Source organism: Lutjanus erythropterus, chromosome 13 (assembly GCF_056507025.1).
Source record: "Lutjanus erythropterus isolate fLutEry1 chromosome 13, fLutEry1.hap2, whole genome shotgun sequence".
Lineage (NCBI taxonomy): Eukaryota > Metazoa > Chordata > Actinopteri > Lutjaniformes > Lutjanidae > Lutjanus > Lutjanus erythropterus.
In genome coordinates this window covers 9,571,368-9,596,782 of record NC_139329.1, presented here as the reverse complement: position 1 = coordinate 9,596,782, position 25,415 = coordinate 9,571,368, and the positions used below count along the sequence as shown (strand labels likewise).

The window sequence follows — 25,415 nt, the reverse complement described above, 5'->3', positions numbered from 1 at the left end:
TGCAGCAGAGACTTGAAAGATCTTTTTCTCTACATCCATGCAAAACTTATCAATTCCTGAGTTTCGTTTCCTTCCTCCACTCTCCCCTGAAGGCTCCCACCTTTCCTCGCCCAAGCCCTTCTCCCCCTACTTCACACAGCTAAGACTTCTGTGATTTATACCCCTACTCCTGCATTCTTCCTCACCCTTGCAACACTTGCAACACTCTGCGAAATGTTCCCTTGTCAAAAGCTTTCATTTTTTCCTCATTTCCTGCTGCTCTGTAACCTCTCTGCCTCCCTACCCTTCCCAAAACTGGCATGTAGCAGCAGAGGCAAGGCCAGATGTGGAGCATATTAGCCTCGACCATAAAGCAACATGTGCTATAAAGACTGTGAGAGTTAAAAGTGAAGCTAACTTGGGGAATGACCTGACCATAATGACTTCAGATTGGCATTTTAGGTAAAGAATGTCTACGTGGAATGGGGAAATTTCAAAGGACAGATGTCATAGGGTGCGGAGATCAACCAAATCAAACGCAGCATCCGATAGGATTTAGCTTGTCTAGATAGAGGGAATTGTAGGACTAGGGTACTAAATCCTTTGAATGGAGGGAATTGTCCGCTCTCACTCAGAGCGAGCAAACAGATGGGCTTAATCTAAAACACCAGTGCCTTTGGAAAGTGAAGAGTCAAGCTGCAGTAAAGCATGAAATGACAAATGAAGATGGACAGGGTACATGGCTTAAGTCAAGTCGCATCGGGAAGAACAAAGGATTATGGTAAAGAAGATGGATGAAGATGCTAAATTATAATTGTGCCCCAGATGTAAGCAATACAAATGGCAAAAGGCATCCAAGCAAAAGTGACCAAGTAGGGGCAAAAAAGTGCCTCTGTGCTTGGATGTGGACAGCAAATGCGTGTTTGTACAATTACAGATGCCAAAAAACAGTAATGTGAAAATTACATGGATCTGGCCCTGGAATAGAACTGTACGGAACACAAACATCCTCGGGACGTTTCTGCAGAAGTACAGATGTGTCAGGGGGCCGCAAGACAGTGGTCACCCCTGTCTCTTCACAAGAACTCCCAAAGGGTCCAGAGGCTTCAGATGAGGTGAACTGCGGTGTGAATGTGAGTCATGGATGTACAGTGTTAAGAGAACGGAAAACCAAACTCGAAGATGGCAGCCATTCATCGCAGTGAATGTTGGTCATTGTGTTTTGCCTCTGTGCTCTGCAGCCCACTGCTCATCTCTCTGTCCTGAAGACTTCATGTAACAGACATAAAGGTTTTCAAGGTTGCAAGAAAATTTTAAGAAAATAAAATCTTTATGTTTTAGAAATTCATGATACAAAGAGTTGTTGCAGCACGAGGTGCAGAACGTGTCCTGTCAGCAGTCTTTGGAGACATTTTTAATGTAGTCCTTCACATACTACACTGAATAGGTAACAAGGCTGAATGGCCTTGCCATATTTCTCAGTGTTAAGACATTTATGGTATGAATATGTTATTCCATCCTTGTAAACACTGCATGCTAGAAAAGGTCCTGCATCCATGGCCCTAAAAGGGATAAGCAGCCAATGAATGGACAAACAACCACTAGCAAACCAATATTGTTTGCTGTTGGACAAAATACAGAAATTGTCCTAGAAAAACAGGCTTGATTGGTCTCTTGCTCAAGGTGAGTTTCAACAAGAAGTGGCACAGCTCAAAACAACACAAGATGAAAAATAAATCAACCGTCCACCACAGAAGATGTATTTTTATATATTTGATGCTTGGTTTTACCCTGCATTCACAAATACAAATAAAAAGTAGCAGGCAGATCCTGTAGGTTCGTGGGTATTTTGCACTGAGATCATAATTGACATACATTGCTTTTGTAACTCAGTTATCTTCTAAGATAGCTGCTAGGTTACACACCTATTTACATACCATGTAGTGTGGTGTGTAGAACAAGCTGTGACTGGTGAAACAGTAGTCTGACTACTAGACTCTGACTAGACTGTGGGTATAAACCTACAATTCAAATGGCATTTGTCATATCTGCTATCTGAGTTTTCAAAGTCCACTGTCGCTGCGGGAAACAACAACAATTTCTGAGCTAGCAACCTACTTGCTGAAAATGTCAAATTAGCACCTGGGTAGCTAATGGTACAAACATGAAAAAAGCTAGCACCTCCCAGTTTGTGACCCTTTCTTTTGCCACGATTTAGCCATTTTAATGCCAGGTCTCGCATCCCCACGTACTACTGTTCCACCAAAACAAGTCCCCCTCCCCCCAACTCTATTTTGAAGCAGCACCATCAATGCATCCTAGGCTTGTGATTGGCGCAGAGCAATGCAAAACATCCAGAGATTTTTTTCCCCTAAAGCAAAACGATCACGCGTGGAGAAGGACCTCTCTCCAGCACTGACCGCTGTGGAGAGAGGTTATGCAAGACGAGTGAAACAGTATCTACTTAGCTTGTTTTTGAGAGCTATTGCGGGTTAAAAGGTTTCTTTGAGATTGGTGAGGTGTGCTACCAATGACTCATACCATTATCCTCTCAAAAAAAAAAAAAAAAAAAAAATACACACTGTCTCTTTAAGATTTCCAAACCTTTCTTTAACTCCAAAGGTTCTGCAACCGTCTATAAACAGAGAGAAAAAAAAACTGAGCATCGATTAGACATGAAAGCCTCACAGCATGGAGAGGAGTTTGTGCTACTCACAAAAGAGAATTAATGGAAACATTCCCACAATTCACCTTAAACTCAATGGTTCTCTTACATAATTTATGTATGCATTTGAACTGAAGCAATGAGAACATTATTTTTCTTACATCTGGGTTTAATTAGATGTTGAAAATAAACAATTTTTTGGCACAAGTTGAACCCGAGATCGACACTGAGCACAACAAAGGGGATAGGAGCTCAATTTCATGGTTTCTGTGGAAATGTTAAATTTTATCCTTTTGTTATACTCAAGCTGTTGTTTGTCTTTTTGTTTGTCATTGTTTGTATATATTATAGTGGGGCTCTTGCATGCAGAACCAAACTTTATTGTCTGTATAACATTATCCAGATATATTTTGATCATTAATCCAGAATTTGACTTCTTCTAATCAAGACGCAGGAACAAACAGGGTGACCACATGCCAAACATATTTTGCTCCCTCAGCGGACCTCACTTAAACAACTCGACCCCTCCTGTCAAAGCTCTCAAAGACTGGAGCCCATTCATTTTCAAGCTGTCAAAGTCCCCTGACCGAGTGTTATTATCATTATTCTTTTCAATCTACTTACCCTGGCCCGGCCTTTGAAGTACGGTGATGGATGATGCACAAACAAACCTGTGAGCTTAGTGAAAACCTAATTTTTCTGAGATCCACTGACAATGAAGGTCGTTGTGACAAGGCAGAGCGGGCAGTAATAATATTGGAAAGCCACCCATCACACAACGTCCAAATAGTAATGGGGATAATTAGCTACTTGTGGTTGTACTCACATTGGGTCTCAGGCTCGCTGCTTGTCCGTAATACTTCTCGGCTGCCTCATTTAGGCTGGCTTGTCTGCAAAGGGAAAACAGAGAGAGGCGATCATTACTCATCTTTATTGCTCCTGGCTTCGGATGAGGCCTTGAACCCGGTGTGTTTACTGGCACTCAGGGGTCACTGGGAAAATAACAGTAGGGAACAGCATGAGGGATGAGAGAGTCCGATCCAATCTCTGTTTGGTTTCTCGTCCGATAGCATCTTTCACTCGATAGCATCTGTGCCGAGCAGTGCGCAGCAAGCACTTTCTGCTTTAATTGAACCTTGAGGTCAGGACATTTGGCTTATTGGGTACTTCAGGAAAACTCATCAACAAAGCAACGCTGATCAGGAAAATTCACTGTACATTTCACTTTAAAGCTAGCGGGGGACATGCAGGATGGATACTGAGACACTGAGGGACAGCAAACAGCGTGGAAACACAAAGTCATTCAGTCATGTTATCATAACAACCAAGACAGCAGAGGAGATGGCACAGATGCACCAAAACATGCTGTATATGTCACACTGCGACAAAAAGGATTTTTGGGGCAGATGGCTTGTCGGCATGACTCCCTGGAAACAGAAATGCTGCAATATTTTGCTCTTGAGGACAGTAAGTCTTTACACTCTTAGAAGCAAAAGGTTCCAAAAGGGTTCTCCGTGAAGGGATGAGGCTACTACCTTCAAGGACTGTTGAAATCCATATAGAACTATTTTGTTAAGGGTTCTTTGCCCCATAATATAAAATGGTTTTTGGTAGAACCCCCAGGTGGGCCCTAGATAAAATCCTTGGAATATCAAAAGGTTTTCAGTAGAACCCCCTGAGTTGATTCTAGATGAAACTCTTGGAACATAAAATGGTCCTTTGTAGAACCCCCTGGGCAGATTCTAGATAAAACCCTTGGAATATAAAAGGGTTCTTGGTAGAACACCCTAGGTGGGTTCTTGTTAGCAAAAGGTTCTGGATCAATCATCAGACAGGATTCTAGATGGAACCATCACGCCATAGAAGGTTTCCCCGTAGAACCTCTTATATGAGATTGTGGGCGATGGTTCTAGCTAGAACCCACTATAAAGGGCTGTCTAAAAGGGCTCCAAGTGGAATCTTTTTAAAAGGTTCTACCAGGAATCAAGAGGGGTTCTCCTAAGGGCACAAAATGAAGAGAACCTTTATTTCTAAGAATGAAGTCAAGTCCTACATCATGCTTCTTATCGTCTTTTCATAACCCCCTGCTCTGCCTACTGTTATAGTCAAAGCTCCTCTGTTACAAGACACTTCCTGTTATTAATACTCCGCTATCCTAAAAATCACCTTTATGGTCTGCAGCTGCATGCTATTCACTGATGGCAACAATCGTCTCATTGCAAACAATTTAGCTTTGACAAAGTCAAGGACAGAGTCAATGACGGCTGGCTGTGGTGCCCCTTAAGTCGTAATGATCAAAGGAGGCGAGGCCGTTGGAACCACAGTTTCATTTAGGCTGTCGCAGTCTATTAAGGGATCATCATCCACATGGTTCCAGATAAAAGGCAAAGCTTTTATTTAAGGATTCCCAGGTCAGTGGCCCAAGTAGGATTTATGTTTGGTTTTAAAGACACTGTCTTATGTGGTCTACTCTTTTATTTTTCACTGATCAGTGATTACATAATTAATGTTTTCAGCTTGATATAATACAGTAAAACTAAAAAGTAAAACATCACATGCATAGAAATTGTAACTTTTAAGTCCACCAGGAGATGTGGGCCAATATCATGTCAATTAGAAACTGACACTTTAAACTCATTAACACCAGGAAAAGGCATTTGATATTTGAAGGTCCAGTGTGTAAAATTTACTGGGATTTATCGGCAAAATATGGCAGAAATTAAACCTAATATTCATAATATGTTTTCTTTAGTGTATAATCACCTGAAAATAAAAACAGTTGTGTTTTTTTGTTACCTTAGAATGAGCCGTTTATATCTACAGAGGGCATGGGTCCTCTCCCACAGAGGTTGCCACGTTGGACAACCGTGTTTCTACAGTAGCCGAGAGCGGACAAACTTAACACTGGCTTTGGATATGGCCTTTTGCATTTTTATTTTTTGGTTTCAGTTTTACGGCCTGTAGACTCAAAATGTCTGATGAAGGCCTGGTGCCAGAAACGTCACATGTGGTGATACTATTAAAGAAGTCTTAAGGAGCAGTTTCTGGTGTGCGGACCTATTTTTTGATTTTTGTTCAGTTTTACGGCCACCATAGTTTCACTCTTGGCATGTGAGTTGGTTGCAATCTGCTCTTTCTGCACTAGATGCCACAAAATCCTACACACTGGTCCTTTAAAGTTTTATTGAATAGATCACTAACATAAATATTTCATCATTTCATCATTCACTGATCAAATCATCACTTTGATCTAAAAAAGAGGTTATCCACTTACATATTTAACATACACAGAACAATGTGCCACTGCTGTTTATTATTTTAGCACAACTGAATTTTTCCAGTGCTGTTCCAAAGAAGCATTTTACATTCCAGAGGCGATCCAGACACCGACTGGAATTGCTGAATTTGTCCTGAGATTATAAATGTGGCTTTCACGTCCAACCACAACCATATGTTTGTTTGCCAGCATAATATTTAGAAAGCGCAACCTTATGAGTAAAAAAAACAGCACAAATCTAATTCTATAATATCATTATCACATTTATAAACACATTATCAGAAGAGAACTGGAGAACTGCCACGCCATGGCCAAAGAAGCAGCGGGACCTCCTCCTAGGGCTGTCTGCCTGCGGGTTCTGAGAGTGCAGAAGACAATGGAGGCCAAGAATGTAAACCGCTGCCTGGGTCTAAACCCGAGGAAGAGTCAGTGTGAGGCTACAAGAGCGCAGACATAAAGAGAAGGAGAAGGATGGGAAAATGGAGTAGGAATGAATGAAAAAAAAAAAATCCCTGGAGGGAAAAAAGTACTTGACCATATTTCAAATCAGCAACTCAACCACTGATCTTTTTACCCTGACATCCTGTTGTTTGGAGATGCTTTATTAACCCCAGACATGCACAAATCACAGCACTGACAGTATTGCTTATAAGCGTGACATTGCTGGATACTAATGACTGCATGAACAAATTGCGTTTTCAGCAACAGCCAGATATTTGTGCTTAAGCTGCAGCCGTCCCATCTGTTTTGAGCACAGAATTACATTTTTTCTCTTGGTTAGAATGGTACACTGAACACAGACATCTTCCCTAAGGGAAGTACTGTATGTGCAGTACACCTAATGTAAGTTGCTACCAATGTTTCCATTTATTACCATTATAAAGTTATCAATTTAATCTAATTTATCCAATTGGAACAGTCATATATGCACAAATTGGCATATCTAACATCATGATATGCTAATATACAATATGTATTGTAAGGCACATGGTTTGGATGGGAATCTATGAGGTGTACTATGAGTGCATAAACTGCTTCAGTGTGTTTTTTTTAAGCAGAGGTTGATTTTTTTTCCCGAAGACATTTTGGCCGCCCATCCAATTCGATAAAGGCACATTAGTGATGCTCATCATTGTATTTGCCTCACGGCTCAACACTAAGCAAAATCTCATGTTGGCCAAGTAAATCTGGCAAAAAAAGGATTAAACAATTAAACTACTGGGATAATAGATTAATCACTAAAAGCTATTTTTCCTGCAAAATGGCAGAAAATGCTGTTTTCAGCCTCTCAAGTCTGTAGATTTCCCATGTTTATTAGTTTACTATAATATTTAACTGATTATGTTTGGGTTTTAGACTAACAAAATGAGACATTTAAAGGTTATCTTGAAACTCAAAGAAGTGGTGATTTTTTACTATTTCCTGACATTGTTTAGAAGTTGCAGCTCTAGATTAAACATGATAATTAACTTTAGTCATTGTTATTCAGTAACCTCTGATAAAACAATTTGCACCGGGGCTAATAAAAGCTGACTTTGGGTATGTAGATGCCCAACCGGGCAAATGAAAAAAAAAAACACATTAACGTTCAGCCCTGTAGTTGTTTTTGTTTTTTGTTTTTCATTTAATTCATTTGTTGCCTTGGCGGTTTGTTTGAGAAATCTTTCCATCTTCGTAACCACTATTCTCTGAGTGATCACATTGTTGTTTCCAAGGTAACAGGTGATGTGTCCTTGACTGGTGGGAGTAAAAATATCACTCTAATTATATTTTGTTAAATTAGAACATAACCTAGAAACAATTTATTTGTTGAAGTATGAAGCCTTTTGTAAAAAAAAAAAAAAAAGAAAAGAAAATTTCATCTACGTAAGCGAACACGACTGTCTGTGAGAAGATCGGTTGTTTCTATATAGTTATTTTTATTGCCTGAATCAGATGAAACAAGTCTAAAAGAAGGAACAGATTTTTCTTTAGATAATTTTATTTTCAACATTATATTTTGTAGAAACACTACCACTTTTATCCACAAGGGGCTGTAGAAGTCTTCAAAATATAAAAGGTCCTGCCGGTAGCTTTAAACAAATTAACCTCAAAACTTTTAACAGACGCCTTAGCAGAATGCCACAGACCCCTTGGACCACACCTTGAGAATCACTGGTTTAGAACTTCGCTTTTCCTGTGAATATCTACAGATTTAACATTACTGAATGATGTCACAGCGCAAGTATTTTCACAGGGATGTGACACAAGTACAAACACATCCCCATGGAATCACCATTAACCAACCATGTCTGTCCTAAATTCACACTATAAACCAGAGTTAGTTGAACAAAAAAATGTTCAAAGGAGGCAGACGAAAATTATTAGTTTGGAAGCAAAATTGTCAAAAACCAAGTGCCCAAGAGAGTAATAAAGAGACATTTGCACATCTGAGAGTGTCTGCCCCTCTTTTTAATCTCTTCCTTCCCCCGTGTAGATTCACTTGTGTCCCCACCAACCGAGGGCCTTTCCACGTCCGCGTCCAAGACAAACACATAAAGAACTTGAGCTGTGGAAGAGTGGGACCCCATGCCAAGCAGGCGGAGGAAAGTTTGGCCCCAGCACTGCTTGAAGCCCTCTTTAGCTGCCAGGGGTCTGGACCCTGGAAGAGGCCCTCAATACTGAAAGCTGCTGGTGGTGAAGATCCAAGCTATGCATCTAGCAGCTGGGTAAAAATCTTATGTAGGGCTGTACAGTAATGCTGTACCCTTGGGTAAAGAAACAGCAGCTTTATTTGACTCTGGTGATTCAAGACATGGGTTAATGGTCTTAAAGGAATAGCTTTTAGGAAACTGAGAAGATTGATACCATTCCCCTGGCTGTATACTAAATATGAAGCTACAGCCAGCAGCTGGTTAGCTTAGCTCAGCACAGAGACTGGAAACAGTAACCTGGCTTTCTTTAAAGGAACAAATTCCACTGACAAGTACCTCTAAAGTGCTCTATAACCTGATTAAAACAGTGTACAGCTCCTGTTAAATTAGCTGATCATATCAGACTAAAATTGGATTTTATTGGATGTTACTGCTATGTAGGGTGGGTATAATTTGATTTTAATAGCTCTGATTCTGCTTATCAGTTTCAGTTCTTATAGATTCTCAATTCTGATTCTTTTATAAATGGATAAATGTTACCAGCAGAAAACACTGAGCGAAGCTAATGTTAGATGGTAGTCAGTGGATGGTGGTCACTTTTCTTGTTTCGTGAATATTCTGGTTTACTTAGGCTACTTTGCTCTAATGATGGAGGAGTATCCTGTCCTTGTTAAGTGTTTTGTAGCATAGCATTTGCTAACTTGAGGTAAAGACTCACACAATTTGTGCTACTCGTATTCCTGTTCCTTGGGAATCTCAATTTCGAAACTGATTTTATTCTGTGAATCAATCAATCATTCGGTTCTTGCAGACATTACACCACAGGTTTGACACCTCTGTAGTTCTTTTCACCATGTGGGCCACATTATCTCACCCAGAAACTCTTTAGATTTCTCCAATTTGGAATTACAACTTGTCAGATGATCTGAACAGTTTCTCTGATTCAGCTGCCCGCAATAACTTTCTGAACCACGTGAAGTCTCCACCTCAAAATATCATTTCTACATTTAGGTTTTCGTTTGCCAGGCTAACTGTTTCTACCTGCTTCCAGTATTTAAGCCAGTTAAGATGAGCGTTGTACTGATTTTTCTCATCTACCTCTCGTAAATAAAGAGCATAAGCATTTTCCAAAATGTCAACCTATTCCTTTAAAGATACAATATGCAGCAGAATATAGGAATTGTTATCTTCATTTTTAAACAAACACTAGCTATATGACATGACTCAGGCAGAAATCATGTTTATGGATGAGGTAATATTTAAGTTTCATGTTAACAATAGTCATACTCGCCGACGTCATCTGATGTGTCCTGTGTTTTCCTGGAAGTTACAGCAACTAGGAACAAGCTAGCAACAGCTTGCATGAAGCACACTGTTACCTTGAATAAATGATGGATTTCTCTGTGAACATTGTTTGAACATTGTTGGAAACATTTGGAAACAATGTAAGAACAAATCTTAACAAATATGTAACATCTGCCGAGCGATTTTGACATTTTAATGTGCTACATATTATAGCTTTAAAGATAACCATTTCCTTTCATCAAGTAGCTGTAATTCAAAAAGTCCTGAGCTACCCATGAAGTGTTTAGAGAAGGAAATCTCTACACTGGGTCATACTGTATAATTGTGTTGGTTTATTCAGTCAATGAGGCAGCATACTGTAAGTTGGCACATGGCTGTATTTACAAATTTCTACTCATGGCGTGCGTTCAGAAACACAACAGCTTGTAGGCTGCTCAGGCTTATCAGCTGAACCGAGCACTGATTTGGAAGCAGACTTTCACGTATGAGCCGAGGCCAGCAAAGAAAGAGTGAGACGGAGTGGGAGGGAGGTAAAGACAGAGTGAGAGAGAGCATATGAAGATGCATAGCTGCACAGCACGCTAAGACAAACCAGCAGCTCTTGGGCTGGCACTGCAGCGAGAGAAGAGGATTACCAAGTACAGCCAAGTAAATCACACTGGCTGAGGAGTAATGTAAGCCCCTGGATAAACCATGCAGACAGTAGACCTCCCTCTCTCAAACACAGCCTCCTTTCTGCTCAGCAGTGGAAAACTGTGGCCCACCCATCCCAGCTACAAAGAAAGAAATATATTCAGTGTCTTTGTACAAGTGCTGGAGCCATGGAAACCATCAAATGGTAAAAAAAAAAAAAAAAATCTAATCAAACACTCACCTGAGCATGTGGGCTGCACTGAAGACCACATCAAACTCCCTGCTGTCGAGGCGCGCGGCTTTCTCCGCCATCTCCGCCGCTTCCAGCAGCCGCGACTCCTCCAACAAAAACTGACCTGTCGGGGCAGGAGAGAACAGCGCTGCTGTTAAAACGCTGTGGGATCCCCACAGACGCATGTAGGGATACACAGTCTGCAAGTGTTGCCTTTGGCCCTGACAGAGGGACAGCCTGGTCTGCCCCTGAAATAAAACGCTGAAACACTAGATACGAGTGAACATACCATCTCTCCTTGGCCATCTCTCAGACCCATTTGTTCACATTAGCCAATCTTGTTAGATTTGTTTCTTTAAAATGAAAATGTATCTCGCAGGAGGTTTGTGTCTTATTATGGGTGTGGCTGTGTTGGCAGTCAGCCTCTGTGAACCCACAGAATGAGATGGAACCCTGGAAGCCTGACAAGGTCATGAACCGAGGGTGGACCCCTTGGTATGGGCCAGGTTTAAAGAGGAATTAATACTTTGTTGACTTTGGTTAGCCCCACTACTGTACCAGGATGCTAAACCACTATGTGAACCTAAGCATATTTTCCTTAATAACTGTGGATGAAACTGAAGCCATGAATACAGGCCTGAGGTGAGAGACAGATGTAAAGTGAGACTTCAGACCAGGACTGAGTGTAAAATAGCTCCAGGGTACAAACACCTCCGCAGTTATGGACGGTTCATGATATATCAAAGCTATGAGTAATAAAGGACAGACAGTCCCTGCATCAATAAATGCCAGTGCCCTGCTATATATTTTTTTTCAATATTTTACAATGGTGGTCTGTGCAGACAGACTTTGATACTGTGATTCATCATGTGTCACCGTGACTGTTGAGGGAATACTGGAAGACTACGTTTTGAACACAGAACATGGCCAGTTCACAGTGGGACAGACAAGTTTAAAAAATCAAATTATGAACATCCAGCAGCACTAATAGCAATTTTCTTGGCTGTTTCTGAGCCTGACCTGCCAATTTGAATTTTGGCAGATGCCATTTTTTTCTCTCTCTCTCCAAGAGTAATCATTGAGAGCATACGCAAACATTTTTATAACTTTTCTTTAATAGAAAATTAAATCCTATGCTCAAAATACCACACTGACTACAGCAGAGAAAGAGTGAGTGGTTCCTTCAGTTTGGGAACCACTGCCCTATAATAACTGAAAATAATGGTGCATCAGATGCTACAGGATATTATTAAGATGATCGTGCCATAAGGTAAATAAAACAGACACTGATACGGTGCAACAACCTGCTGTAATAAGGCTTTGCAGTGAGGGAAAAAACAAAAGCGGAGTCTGGATGAGAAAATGTTTGGGGAGACTGTTGAGTGTTCTTAAGCAAGCAACTGGAGGTGAGATTTTAACTGGTAGTTTTAACATCTTTCAACAGTAGTGTGCAAGCTGCAATTAGCCTAAAGGGCTGAAGAGTCCACTGCTGTATGGTAACACCATCAGCTGCTCAGTGCTTTCATCTCCTTGTAGTCTTGCCTCTCTTCTTCTTACCCTGTTATTGAAATCTATCACTCCTCTTGTTAATGCCAAGGTCATGCGTGTGTGTGTGTGTGTGTGTGTGTGTGTGTGTGTGTGTGTATGTGTGTGTGGCTGTGACCGGCGGCATTGAATATACATACACAGCTGTGCATGTAGATGCGTGGCCAGTAGCTCCTTCATACTTCATTACTTTTCTCTTATAAACTGTTATTTTTGGCTTTATGGCTGAAACTCACGTAACCTGTGACAGAAATACAATTGTGGTCATTGGAAAATGAAGCGTGGGGTTTGCATTAAAAAGCCATTGACCCTCAGACGATCAACAATACACGCTGCATCTTTTGAACATGGAGTGGAGTGGCAGTGAGCGGGGATAAGAGCGATGGTACAGCTTTGAGTTAAGACGGCTCCTGGCTAACGTCCAGTCAGGAATATAAAACGGGCAAGGTGTGCTGCATTTGATGGCCTCCATCTTTGCTGAAAGGACAAAACATGCAAGACTCTGGCAGGACGAGGGGAGGAGGACTCTGTGTTTTTGGTACTAACATGCAGTAAAAGTTGATGGATAATGTTTCCAAGATTGCTTCTGGTCTGAATATGAGTATGTAAACTACCTGCACCCTGCCCTGATCAGATTAAAGAGGTGTAAAATGGATGTTTTGTGTCTGAGCCAATAGTTTGCATAATGTGGATTCTCCATCTTTAATCATTTATCAATATCATGTCCATTTTTTATCCCGTTCTTTGCCGCTGCAACGACATTCTTTCTTTATGTGGATCAATACAGTTCATCTCATCTTAAACAAGGTTATTAACCTTTAAATGTGACAACTCTGACATACAGTACTTAAAGACAATGCAAAAATCCACCATTAGCCCGGTGTATTGATCGCTTTAAATGTCAAATACAAGCTAGTGCGATGACAGCAGCAAGCGGACATATCACTTCATCATAACATGCTGTTTCACAGAGACAAGATTTTAAAGGACTTTGAAGGAAGGAAGTAATTAACTTGTCAGCTTATTCAAACTCAGTCTGAGTATGACAGTAATTATATCCAAGAGTTTTACCGTCCAACTTCAAGTCATGTTTAGTCGCATCGAAATAATGTGAGATGAGAGACGCTGGAATTGTCACGTTCCATATTTTCATCAAATAAAAGAGAACAATCTGAGGAAATCATCCTGTCTTTTTACGATCCTCCCCTAACCACGTACAGACTGACACCACAGCTGATTGGAGGATGGGGTCAGCCGACGCTGTTGTCCGAACAACCTGCCAAGGTGTGGAAGTTCCTGTCTTTGTGCACGCAAGTGCACAAAGTGCATAGGTTAAATTACCAAATAAAATATTTGAGGATGTAAGAATAAAGTCAGGATATGTCCAATTGAAAGTGAAAAAAAAAATACAAATCTATGCTTACCATAATGCATGTAACAGTTTCCCTTTGTGGGATCGAGTTGGATGGCCTTCAGGAAGTACCTCTCCGCTTCTGTTTTCTGCCCCTGAGAGAGACGGATTAAACACAGTGTCATTATTGTTTCAACTGCTCCTCCAAACTACTCATTATGAAAACACCACATTCAGCTCAAGGGCCAAAATACCTTTGTGTATACCTAATGTCCCCCTCCAAACCGCAGCCCTACTTTAACAATAAATCTTAATAAATAGACATGAAACACATGGACCATGAGTGTTATTCTTTCAAGCTCATGTGTCGTCCTGTCAAAGTACACATTGTCATGCTTGGCACGGCGAAGCAGAAGGGGCAAAGGCTCATTCATTACACACTTTTATCTGTGCAAATAACACTTCCAGAGCATAACCGCAGATTGCCGGTGTGTGTGGGCTGACCACTGTGAAGCAAGACAGAGAACGGTGGATAGAAACGGAGCAGGAGGGTGGGAAGGAGAGGAGAGGAAAGAGACTGAGAGAGAAATAGTGAGCATGATATATCTACAGGGATCTTTAGAGTCATATAAACACACCCAGGTGCATAGCAAACACACACACACACACACACACACACACACACACACACAGTGAGATTTTTTTTACTGTGTGTACAGTGTTGTTCCTTTAGAGAGATGAAAGAATCCATACTGGGCGTGCGAGCATAGCATGATGACGGGAAGCCTCGCTGAAGCCCTGTGGACCTCGAGAGCTCCCTCAGGTCCGTTAGACTGTGACACGTAACCAATCACAGCTCAAACAGAACAGAGCAGCTGGCCAATAGAAGTGCCAGCTGGGACTTTGACACATCCCTGCTCTCAGTTGGGCACCAGATGCCATCTGATCAACAATTAACAATGTGCACTCATCTATAAAAGCTGATGTTTTAGCATTAGCAATGCAACCATTAGGGTGTGTTTCATTAAAATTGAATGCCTTTGCATGAATAATAACATAAATTGTTAAAGTGGAGTTGTACCAACAGAGGTGTGCGGTAAAATGCCAAAGAAAAAGATAAATATTGCATAAGCCAGGACAAATAATGCATATGAACTCACAGTTAAAAAAAGCAACTTACTTGAGGTTATTTACATGCGCTGTAAAAAAAACCCCAAACATTTGTTTTAACCTTAATAAAGTTAGTGTCTGCCGCAAATTTTTGTTTACTGAATTTGAAAAGAGAAGTTATGGAGAAAATATGAGTTAAGTCCACTTCCTGTACGATTTTTTACAGTGCAAATAATCTATTTGAACAAATGACTTCAGTTTAATCAAACAGGAGAATGGGCTCAAGTCCAATCAGTACAGTGCACTATTAATGACTGTATACTTAGTCGAGTGTATACATTTTCAGAGAGCTGTGGATTCAATAAATACATAATTTTCTAATGTAAATACGTGAGCGAGGTTTCCCTTGATGCTGCGGAAAATCAAGCACGTGCTAAGTATATGTTTAATAGAGTTGATGGTGTCCAAGTGGTGATCACAGTTCCAGTCTGAAAAGCATAATCTCTGTGTATTTTTATACTCGTACTCGCAGATGTAGGAATGTGTATGTTTGAGGTTCCAGCTGGTTTTATAATAACAGAGGCCTACGTCTGTTTGTTAAACCTCAGAATTAAGCTTTCACACACTGAAATGGGTTGCAGTTGCGAGTGGATGGAAGATTTGGATTATGACACATCTAAGTGCATTAATGGATAACATGCCCAGAATAAGCTACAGTATGTGGCAGTTAGTGAGCTCGGACCTCAAACTTGCTCATTTCTCATTACTCGTCTTAAAAGAAATGTTATTACACTTCTTATTAATCCCTAGAGAGGCAATTTGTTACACTGCTTGTTATATTACTTCACTGTTGTACCTCTTTAAACTGGGAACTGCATTCTGTTTCATCTTCAAACTTGTGCATTATAACTCATTTGGCTCTCCTATATCTCTCTGTGAATAATCATGAAACCCAACCAGCAGCACTGATGCTCAGTTTTCTTGTAATCTTTTTTTCTTTGCCAAGGTAACTACTCCAACATTCTTTATTCTACAATATTTTTCAGTGAGGGTTTGTGCTAAAGCTCTGCTGCCCAACCTTTACTGTGTACAGATCAGGTTTGTTTACTGTCAAATGTAATTTAACTGAAATTTCTCTCTCTGACTGTGCCAATCTTCTGCTTATATGTTGCAACATGATATTGCCTGCCCAGTTGGAAGAGGAGTATAGCCAGTGTATTGCACATGCTTGGCAACCTACAGCTACAGTCAGTAATAAAAAAGATGAAATTAAGCATAATATAGCTTCTTTTTATGGCTTCTGACGGGGGGCATCACAGAAAAAGTTTGGGAATCACTGGTTTAGAGTGTTAGCATTGCAAATTAGCACGAAACATAAAGTAAAGCTGAGGCTGGACTTTGGCCTGGTATTTTGTTGTAAACGTCCACAGTTATGGAATTCATTGAATCCGACACTGAAATTGTTACTGAATTCCTGCTTGCAAACTTTTAAGGCGCAGTTAAAGAAAATTTTCATTCCACCCTGAACCTCATCGTAAGATGTTTCTGTTGGTTATTCTAAATCTGTTTTATTGTTTCTTTACTTTCTGTTCTTTTCTCCTGTTTATGCTTGTTTGTGTATCTTGAGTATATAGAGAGTTGGTGTTAAATGTATTGTATTGTTTGTTTTTGCTGAGAAATAATGCTATTTTTTCATGGGTACGGTTTCTGAATAAACCTACCAGAATTCATTCCTCTCCTGCACTGCAAATACTGTCTTTTCTATTGATTGTATATGTTTTATATCTTTTATTTTGTATATATATTTTGGCTCACTCTGCAGCGAGGGATTATGAGGGCAAACCAATTTTTTTTTCTCAGTAAGGAGTTAGACTTTTGGAATACAAATGTATCTTTAGTAGTTTGTTTGCAGCCCAGGATTTTTCTTCCTAAAGATGAACGTATACTGGCAGAAAATAATAACTGCTGTATGTGATATGAGTGCTAATGGAAGACACAAAAACAAGGATCAATGGGACCCACAGCCAGCTTGCTTGCTGTCACTTTCCACATTTCATGACATGACAAAACTCCCTTTTTGTAGAATTAAAAGCACCTTGAGGCCACTCACTTGGGGGAGGGGATGGAAAGCACAAAACTGATATAGGAAGTCAATAATAAAATGCCAACCACCCTTCAAACCAAATTCCCATTAAATACATCCACTTCTCATTCTAGGCAGCTCATCGTGTGGATACAATATCCTCTCTTTTGTCACACACATGCTGAGCTTAGTGGTGCGTGCCTCACACACTTAAATCTCCTGATAACATCAGATAAACTGCAGATGTAGCTCTGGCTCTGTGGACGCCGGGGTGATTATGAATGAAGCCTGTGTTGTATTAGCTGAGGAAATGACAAGTACATGACTGAATCTAATATTGCAAGCATCAAGGCGGCCATGTCCATCTCTGACCTGCTGTGTGTACGGAGAGCTCGAAGCACATCCTGATCCCTGGGGCGTCAGTGGAGGTGTGCAGGGGTCAGCGCAGCGGGAGGGCGATACTGATATGTGTGATTAACTCTCCCTTCCGCTCCTATTTTGTCCTCCCCTCATCCACAAATCAGTCTTTGCTCTCTGCTCCCCAGCTACCGGCTCAGCTCCACCGTCCTCCCGTCCCTCACCTTTGCCTGACCTTGCTGCCAAGCCTTATCTTGCAGTCTCTCCACCTCTCCCGCAGGGATCTGAACCTCAAAACCCCTGACAGTATCTGAAGCGTCTTCATCACTCACAGCGGTGCCACAGGGAGTGCCGAGGTAGGGGATGAAAGAGGCGGGGGGCTGGTGGGCAGCTCAACTTCCTGCACTGGTTTTGATCATGCTTAAATGCTGTTGTCATCAGGCACAAAGGCCACAGCCAAAATCATCAATGCAAACTTTGCATTGTCAACAAATTTTGCATTTAAAAATTTGGTCACACAAACAACATACAAAAACTAGAAGTAATATGTTCTTTATTAGACAGTATTAAACCCTTTATTGAACACTTACTAGACCTTATTAAAGGGCATTTAAGGACAGAACTCTACTGTAAACTAAAGCATATTTATCCCTTATTAGACTTCCTAACTGGTTGATTCCATCAAGCACGGCACGTCTATGTCACGGTTCTGATCCGTCCTCCGCATGGCTGCAGCGCCGACCAGCAGTGTTTCAGAAACGTTTCAGTGTTTTGCCTGCCTGATTATGTTTACTTGCTCAGATTTTGTTGATTAGGTCCTCTTTCCTTGGTCTTTATGCTTCCACTATGGATAAGCAGGGTACGCTGTTAAATTTTTTTTTTTTCTGTTTGTCTTTATGATCGTGAGTCTGCACAGGGTCTTTTATTTTGAAAATCAACCGGATTCTCCCTGCCTTTTCTGTGTCTGACTTCCTGATCAATCGACCTGCTCTCTGCTAATCTGTCAAAAATACACTTGGCACATATTTGAAGCAGAGTGGAGTGGAGAGACACTTCTGAGATGCGCCGCAGTGCTTGTGGTGGAATCACAAGCATCGTCTAGAATGGCCATGGATTGCTCCGGCCGCCGCGGGGCAGTCGTATTGCACCTGGTGGAAATTGTGGATTAGAGGGTAATATGTACATGTAACTACAGAACTGAACTATTAATTTAAGTGTAATCACATATCTGCCACTACCCCATTTAAAAACAATATGTGAACCAGATCTACCAATAAATGCAAAAATTAAAGTCTTATTGTAAAACTGTGGGTAAATAATGTGATGTGCACAGTTCTGTTGTACTGTCACCCTAATTACCCTCTAAAACACATCTGATTAATATCTAACTAATACTCTTTAGTTTACAGTACAGTTATAATGTGTCAGTAATTACCCTTTAATAAAGTATAATAACTGTGTAACAGTATAGAATAATACACTTTAGTTTATAGTACTGTTCTGTTGTAATGTCTCTCTAAATACTTTCTAACAAAGACTAATAATGGTCTAATAAATGGTCTAATACTGTCTAATAAAGAATATTTCATTTCTATTTTTTTGTCTGATTTGATACAAAGAACAGTTTATTAGTGTACTATAAAATTAAGTGTAACCAAAAATGCTTCAGTTTTCAATCTTTCTTGTGGATCATGGCTCTAAGCTTGTCTAAACAACTAAGTTCCCTTCTTTGATGGCATTATTTGCACTCACAGGATCAGGGGGGCTCAAAACCCCTCTACAATCCATCACAGTCAGAGTCCTACAGATATTCATCCCTGCAGGTTTGAGCTCTACTTTCCACCAAAATCAATAACAGTTTCTTAAATAAAATGACTTTCTCTTCACGGCCCACTGAATCCTTCCCCTGAATCCACTTCACCAAGTCTTAACACTCTCCTCTAAAGAATTGTGCTGTTCCCAGAGACTGTCCTCGCTGACAGACTGTGGTTTCAGATCACTTCTGATGTCCAGTGGCTTTTGTACAGAGAGGAATTTGTGTCAGCTTAACGAGCAACTTTTATCCATGTTGTCAGCTGAACTGTTCTTTAAGCTGACCATCAGTCTGACTACAGATGCGAAAATCAATCCCGTGTGATGCTGGGGCTCAATTTAATTTAGACACTCAATGATCTACAACCGCAAGACTTCTTCACCCAGGACAGACTACGTAATGGCATTATTGAACCACAAATGTTTGACACCCAGGATGACGAATTAACACAGTTTTCAGATTAAAAGAAAAGTTTGACATTTTTCTTTTGTTGCAGTGGAGTTAGATGAGAAGATTAATACTTTCTTAGTTTTGAGAGCCGTATTAATCCTCTAATCTAATTCTGTGAGAAAGTAAATACACATATTTCCTGAGCTGTTAAGGTTTAATGTGTTGATTAAGTTTGGATGCAAAACTGCAGAGGTGTGGACTCAAGTCACCTGACTTGGACTTGGAGTCATGAATTGCAACCCGACTTGGACTTTAACACTCGTGACTTCACTTGGACTTAAGCCTTTTGAGTTACTACACACCTAATACTTGATACCTTCCCACAAGTGGTGACTCCACAAATAAATTAATTTCCCTTCATTTCCTGAATATACTAACATGTACAGTATTCATTCTTTCAACTTTGTTTGAACCAAACTGACATTATCCAGTCAAGTTGCATTAGAAAACCATGAAGAATTGAAGAAACTATCTGTTACTGAGTTCCAGTTGGAAAAATGATAATGAATGATAATTTTGTGCATGGACAAAAACTATGCAGTCGAATTGCAGGAAGCAAAAAGTCAAATGAGGGTGGAAACTCACTGTTACATTATGGCTTGAAGATGACTTGAAAGTCAACTTTAGGACTTGCCTGTCTTGACTTTGGACCTGACTGGGGACTTAAGTGCAAATACTGGAGACTTACTTGTAGACTTGCTTCCACTTCTGCAAAAAATGGTTGGACATATTGGAAAAATTAAGGTTTTTCCAGTTTCAATTTCAGTAAGCGATGTTCGAGCAAAATTCCTCCACACAGTGAAGCACAAAAACTAATAATTTTGGAAATGAAGCAAATTCTTTTTGGAATAAATGAAAGGAACTTGAAAAAGACAGTTTCCATAAAGGAAATGAAAAGGGACAGGGCTGGGGAGACTGTAGGCTTTCTGTGGAAATCCAGATCCCACTGCTCCAGGCTTTTGAACACATTTACTTGCTTTCATTAGGGTCCAGGCTGTGGGAGAAACGGGTGTCAGCTGAGAGCTCCCGCCCTTCCTTTGACCTTCTGTGCAACTCTTCTTCAAATTTGTTTATTTTTCTTCTAATAGTCCTTTTCGGCTCTTACTGCTCCTCTCGGTCAGCTCTACTCCAAATACGCCTATCTAGCTGCGATCTGTCACGGATGACTGGCTGACCCGAACACATGACCACCTCCTCGTTAACTCTGGGATTCTGGAAGCTTCTCCTGGCTCTGAGACCTTCCTACAAAGATGGCAGTTTCTTTAATTATTCAAACACAGGTGTGTGACCCTGAGAGGTTATCAGTTCTGAAACAGGAAAAACGGAAAATGCTAGGGGGACGTAGATTTCTTTCTTTACAGTGTTCAGAGATTTTAATTTTAAGCAGAGCCACGTTGCAAACATGCCAAATGCATGATATCTGATTTGCTGTTGATTCAAAGTTGCGAATTAAGCTTTTTGAGCCTTCTTTTAAGACCTAGTAAAAATGGCAGGACAAGGTTTTTAATCAAGCAGTCCTGTTCCCCCCAACAGACAGAGGCATCTCATGAAACGTGACCACCTCCTTTCATTGTTCTCTCAAGCTCGCTCACTTCCAATCTCTTCTCTCTTTCTCACCCACACACTATTGATTAAGTGTAGAGACTTCAGAACATTACGACCATCAGTAAAGACCTGGAGAAAACAGATGAAAAGCCTTTGGAGATGAAAGCGAGTATAATAAAAAGAAAGTGAAAAGAACTGAGGGAGCACACCAAGAGAATACGAAAGAGGTTCAGGGAAGCAAGACGGTAGACGATGCGAGGTCAAACGTAGAAGACAGCAAGACAGATTTCAGACCAGAAAGTCACCAGGTGAATACAGCGGACCTGCAGAAATGGATTTATAGTTGACCCAGGGTTGATTATTATTTTTCCCTGTCTTGTTACTGAATAGAAGACGAGAGTAGCAGAGTTTTTCTTTTCCTTTATGTTGTCCTCACTCTCAAAGTTCACCAGCATCAGAAACATGTAAAAGAAAACCCAAGCAGCCGATCACAGTTCTTGCAGTCCCAATGTGGAGACTGTAGCCCTGTTTTGAGGAGGCGCGTGTCAGCTACACTTTTACAAAATTTACAATACCAGCACTTTTAAAGTGACATCAATACCAATTTTCTACATCATTGCCATCATGTCAGTGGGAGCGTTCCTAACATAATCCTTCCACATTTTATGAGTTTATTTTTTATCAGACACCACAGGAGTGTAGTACAGCTATACTTTACAACATTTTGATGACATCCTGGCACACTGAAACTGTGCTCGACTTCACCACACCACAGACTGTACGGGTTGTAGCTGCTGTTTTAATGGGCCGACCACAAATCGCATTAAAATTGAAGAATGCTTGCAGTGATTGGCTGTGAACATATAGTATTTTTTTTCTTGATCTGGGTACAAAAAAGATCAAATGCAGGTATTTGATTAGAGAAGTTTCAATACTACTGGCTGATATCCAACCTTTACTAGTTTGTACCCTACAGCATACCTGCTGAGCCTCTGTAGGTATAAATCCAGCTTATTTAACCCTGAGCTACACAAGTGAAGCTACAGCTCAATGGTTGCCACAAATGTAAAACCTTAGAGATATTTAATTTAGCTAAGTGTTTGAGTTTTGCTGAAAAATACCATTTAGGCTATATATTTTAGTTCATAAAAAAGACAGAATTTGTTAGTTCTTCTTTCAAAAGTAGTATAGTCTCGCCTTGAAGGGAGGACGACACAAAAATCTAAAAAGACTTACCGTCATAGCCAGGAGTTTGCCGTAAGTGAGGTGAGCAGGAATGTGGTCCGCCTTGGCTCGCAGGGACTCTCTGTACCAGTGTTCAGCTTCAGTCAGCTTGTTCAGTCTAATGTAGGCCTCTCCTGTGAGAGCAGAGCGAGGGTCGAGTCAGGGGTCAAGCTGTCAGAGGTTAAGACATCACACATCTTCCCATTGTTCAGCTGAGGGTTTCCATTACAGTTAGACAAGTGGTGCTTGAAATCCAGCCTCAAACCCCATGTTGTTTGATATTTTTTACATATGTAAATCTGACACTAACCTTAGAACGTGCATTTGTTAGAGTGCTGCAAAAACAAGTTGCAATAAATCATTAGACCTCTTTTCGAATTCTTTCTCAACAGCAAAACTTAATAAATAATGGACATTGTGGTTTAAGCTTCAGTTGAGTGTGTGGCTTACAAACTTTCAGAGAATATTATTGAGTCTATAACCCACTCCCTCACTCTGTCTGATCTGTCAGACATCATCTGATACCTCCCCCTGCACCAGCTCTGACCCTCTGCCTGCTAACACCTGAAACAACAATAACCTCTCTTTCATAGCCATCCAATAACACTTGTATTATTGCAGGAATCTGACAACATCAGTTGGTAATTGGACACAACACAGTGAAAATCAACATTATAACATATTCAGGGGAAGAGGCTGAGTGTCTCCTAGCTGTTTTTAAATTTCACTAGAACTTGGCAATGAGGTTTAAATTCCGAACGAGTGGACAAGTCATTCAGACGGGAGTGGAATGAAACTTAAATTCCACGGGGATCAGGGATAATCGCTTCCCTGATCGGAAACTGTGATAAGCAACAGGTGTCACATGTGTAATCACAACTCGGGGACTTGTTTAATGATTTAAAAACACTTTCTCCTTTTACTGTGAATGAGCGATAACGCCGTGTAATGACACCTATTTAAAACATACCATAGGCATGTAAAAGACATCGAATTCATCGAAGGGCGCCAGACTTCAGACTTTTCCCCCGAGATGTCATATGATACGTGAGAATATATTTTCAAGATGATATCCATCAGTGCAGCCTTATGTTTCACATTTAAGTGTTGGAAATCCATCATATTGTCGCTACATAATCAAAAATGTTCTTGTCAACAGCTGACATCAAATGGAACAAAATAGTGGATTAGACAATATCCCAAACTTGATATCCATCAGTCTCCATATTTTCTTGAAATAAAGGTGCTAACTAGAACCATGAAGGGTTCTGACCTTTTTTCACAGGAGAACCTTTTTCAATTCCTGACAGAACCTTTTATAAAGGTTCCACTTTCAGAGACTTATACCTAGAACCCAACATAAAAGGTTATAACTATAACTATCAATGAAAAGTGTAACCCAGGAGCTCCTGTGAGAAGTTCTACAGAGAACCACTCTATGGTTTAATGGCTCCACCCAGAACCCTCTCTGGGGTTTCTAGCAAACAACACACCCACCCAGGGGATTCTTCAAAAACTCTTTTTAAATTCCAAAAGTTTCATCTAGAACCCACCCAGAGGGTTATACCTAGAACCCTTTCATATTATAGTAAAAAAAAAAAGAACACTTGACGCGAGAGTTCTTGAAGGATTTAAAGAATTCAAAACAGTATTTTGGATGAAAAAGGTTCTTAAGTGTAAGACTAAGGGTTCCTGTAGCCCCTGACAAACCCTTCCTTGAAAAAGGGTTCTTCACAAGCAAATGGTTCTGGGTAGAACCTCAGCTCTTCAGGCAGAATTCTTTTAGAACCCTGATCTCTAAGGGTGTACTACTGCAATATCGAAATCTTTTAAAGATGCCTTTATTCTCATGACCAGCTTGTCATTATTTTCTTGCTAACATGAGATTTATACTATTTGTCAGGAGGGAGAATTGAGAGCTCTGTATGCTTTTTTTAAGAATAGTAAGTAACTTTAGCTTAATAAACCATTTGTGTTTGATGGACAGAAATATCTGGATTTGAGAGATTTACCATAAACCCAAGGCACAGGTCTTCTTTGACATGACCTCTTTATTTGTTGACGGGGTTAAAAGCAGCCAAAATACTTGTCTGTCCTTCCTGGCAGCCGACCGCCATATGAGATTAGCACAAACTTCAATGTGCAATTAGAAGTGACATCGAAAACCAGCTCCTCGGAGCGGAACATTCCTCAGCCCACCAGAGGGTGTTGGAGCGAGACCAGCGGGGCGCAGATTACCACCCAGGTCTGCCTCTGATGAAAGCTTCTGCTCTTTGGCGTCTGACAAACAGCATGAGAGCTGCACAGCGACTCAAACTGGAAATACATATGAGCAGGTGTGCCAAATGTGCAAATCAGTTCAGCGAGGAAACAACGCTAAGCTGCAGAAATCACAGATCTCTGGCTCGGTGCCTCGGTTACAGACGCGGCGCTGCTCCTTAACGGTGACTGGAGCTTTCATCAACATTTTGACATAATCTCAGTCGCTCTGTCAAACTGCATTTTGCCAACACATAAGTGAACTTGTGGCACTACCTAGTCTGGATTACAGTGTGTGTGTGTGTGTGCACAGTAAGTAGCTGCATGTTTATGAGAGAGAGAGAAAGCAGGAGGGAGACGGAGACATAAAAAACAAAGAGAAAGCGGATATAATGAGCCTGAAAGCAGCTGTTCTACAGCTGTAACATAACAAGCTGGGTTGTTCCTGTAATGAAAAGCAAATTAACTCTAATTAACATGATATCATAAACCTTACAACTGTCTGGTCAGAACAGGTCTCAAACATGAGCGTAAACATGTTTGCTTGATGTCAATCTGACAGGTTGTTTACGGACAACATTTCTTCAATCTTTCAGACTAGAAATTTTGACTGTGTACATGGATGCTAAATAAAGTGATGTGATAAAAGCATGTGCATTAACATGCCCCAAAGGATTAATCAGAATCTAACTTTTTTGACAAGCACAAAGTGGTTCCGCTCACTTCTAATCTGTAGGAAATATAATAGAAGAAGTTGTTTCTGGTTTACCAACCAAGCTCCCAGGAAGAGCGCTGGGCACTGACGACAATTTGACATAGCGGCCAAACTGTGTAATGACAATGTCAAGGGATGCACTGCAGCCAAAAAAGACTTTTCCCCCATAGACTTACATTGTGAAAGAAGCACCTGTAAAATGACGTATAAGTTTTTTTGAGTGTCACAACCCCCACGAA

General features: G+C 40.6%; 1 protein-coding gene across 1 annotated transcript in view; it reads right to left on the bottom strand.

Annotated features, from left to right (window-relative positions):
* Positions 1 to 25,415, bottom strand: part of tmtc2b (transmembrane O-mannosyltransferase targeting cadherins 2b) — a 134,318-nt gene that overhangs the window by 7,505 nt on the left and 101,398 nt on the right. The window contains exons 8-11 of the mRNA XM_084734511.1: positions 22,215 to 22,336; positions 13,694 to 13,775; positions 10,734 to 10,848; positions 3,471 to 3,534 (exon numbers count right to left, since the gene is read on the bottom strand). Coding sequence (XP_084590637.1) covers positions 3,471 to 3,534; positions 10,734 to 10,848; positions 13,694 to 13,775; positions 22,215 to 22,336 — 383 coding nt within the window. The remainder of the gene's footprint in view (positions 1 to 3,470; positions 3,535 to 10,733; positions 10,849 to 13,693; positions 13,776 to 22,214; positions 22,337 to 25,415) is intronic.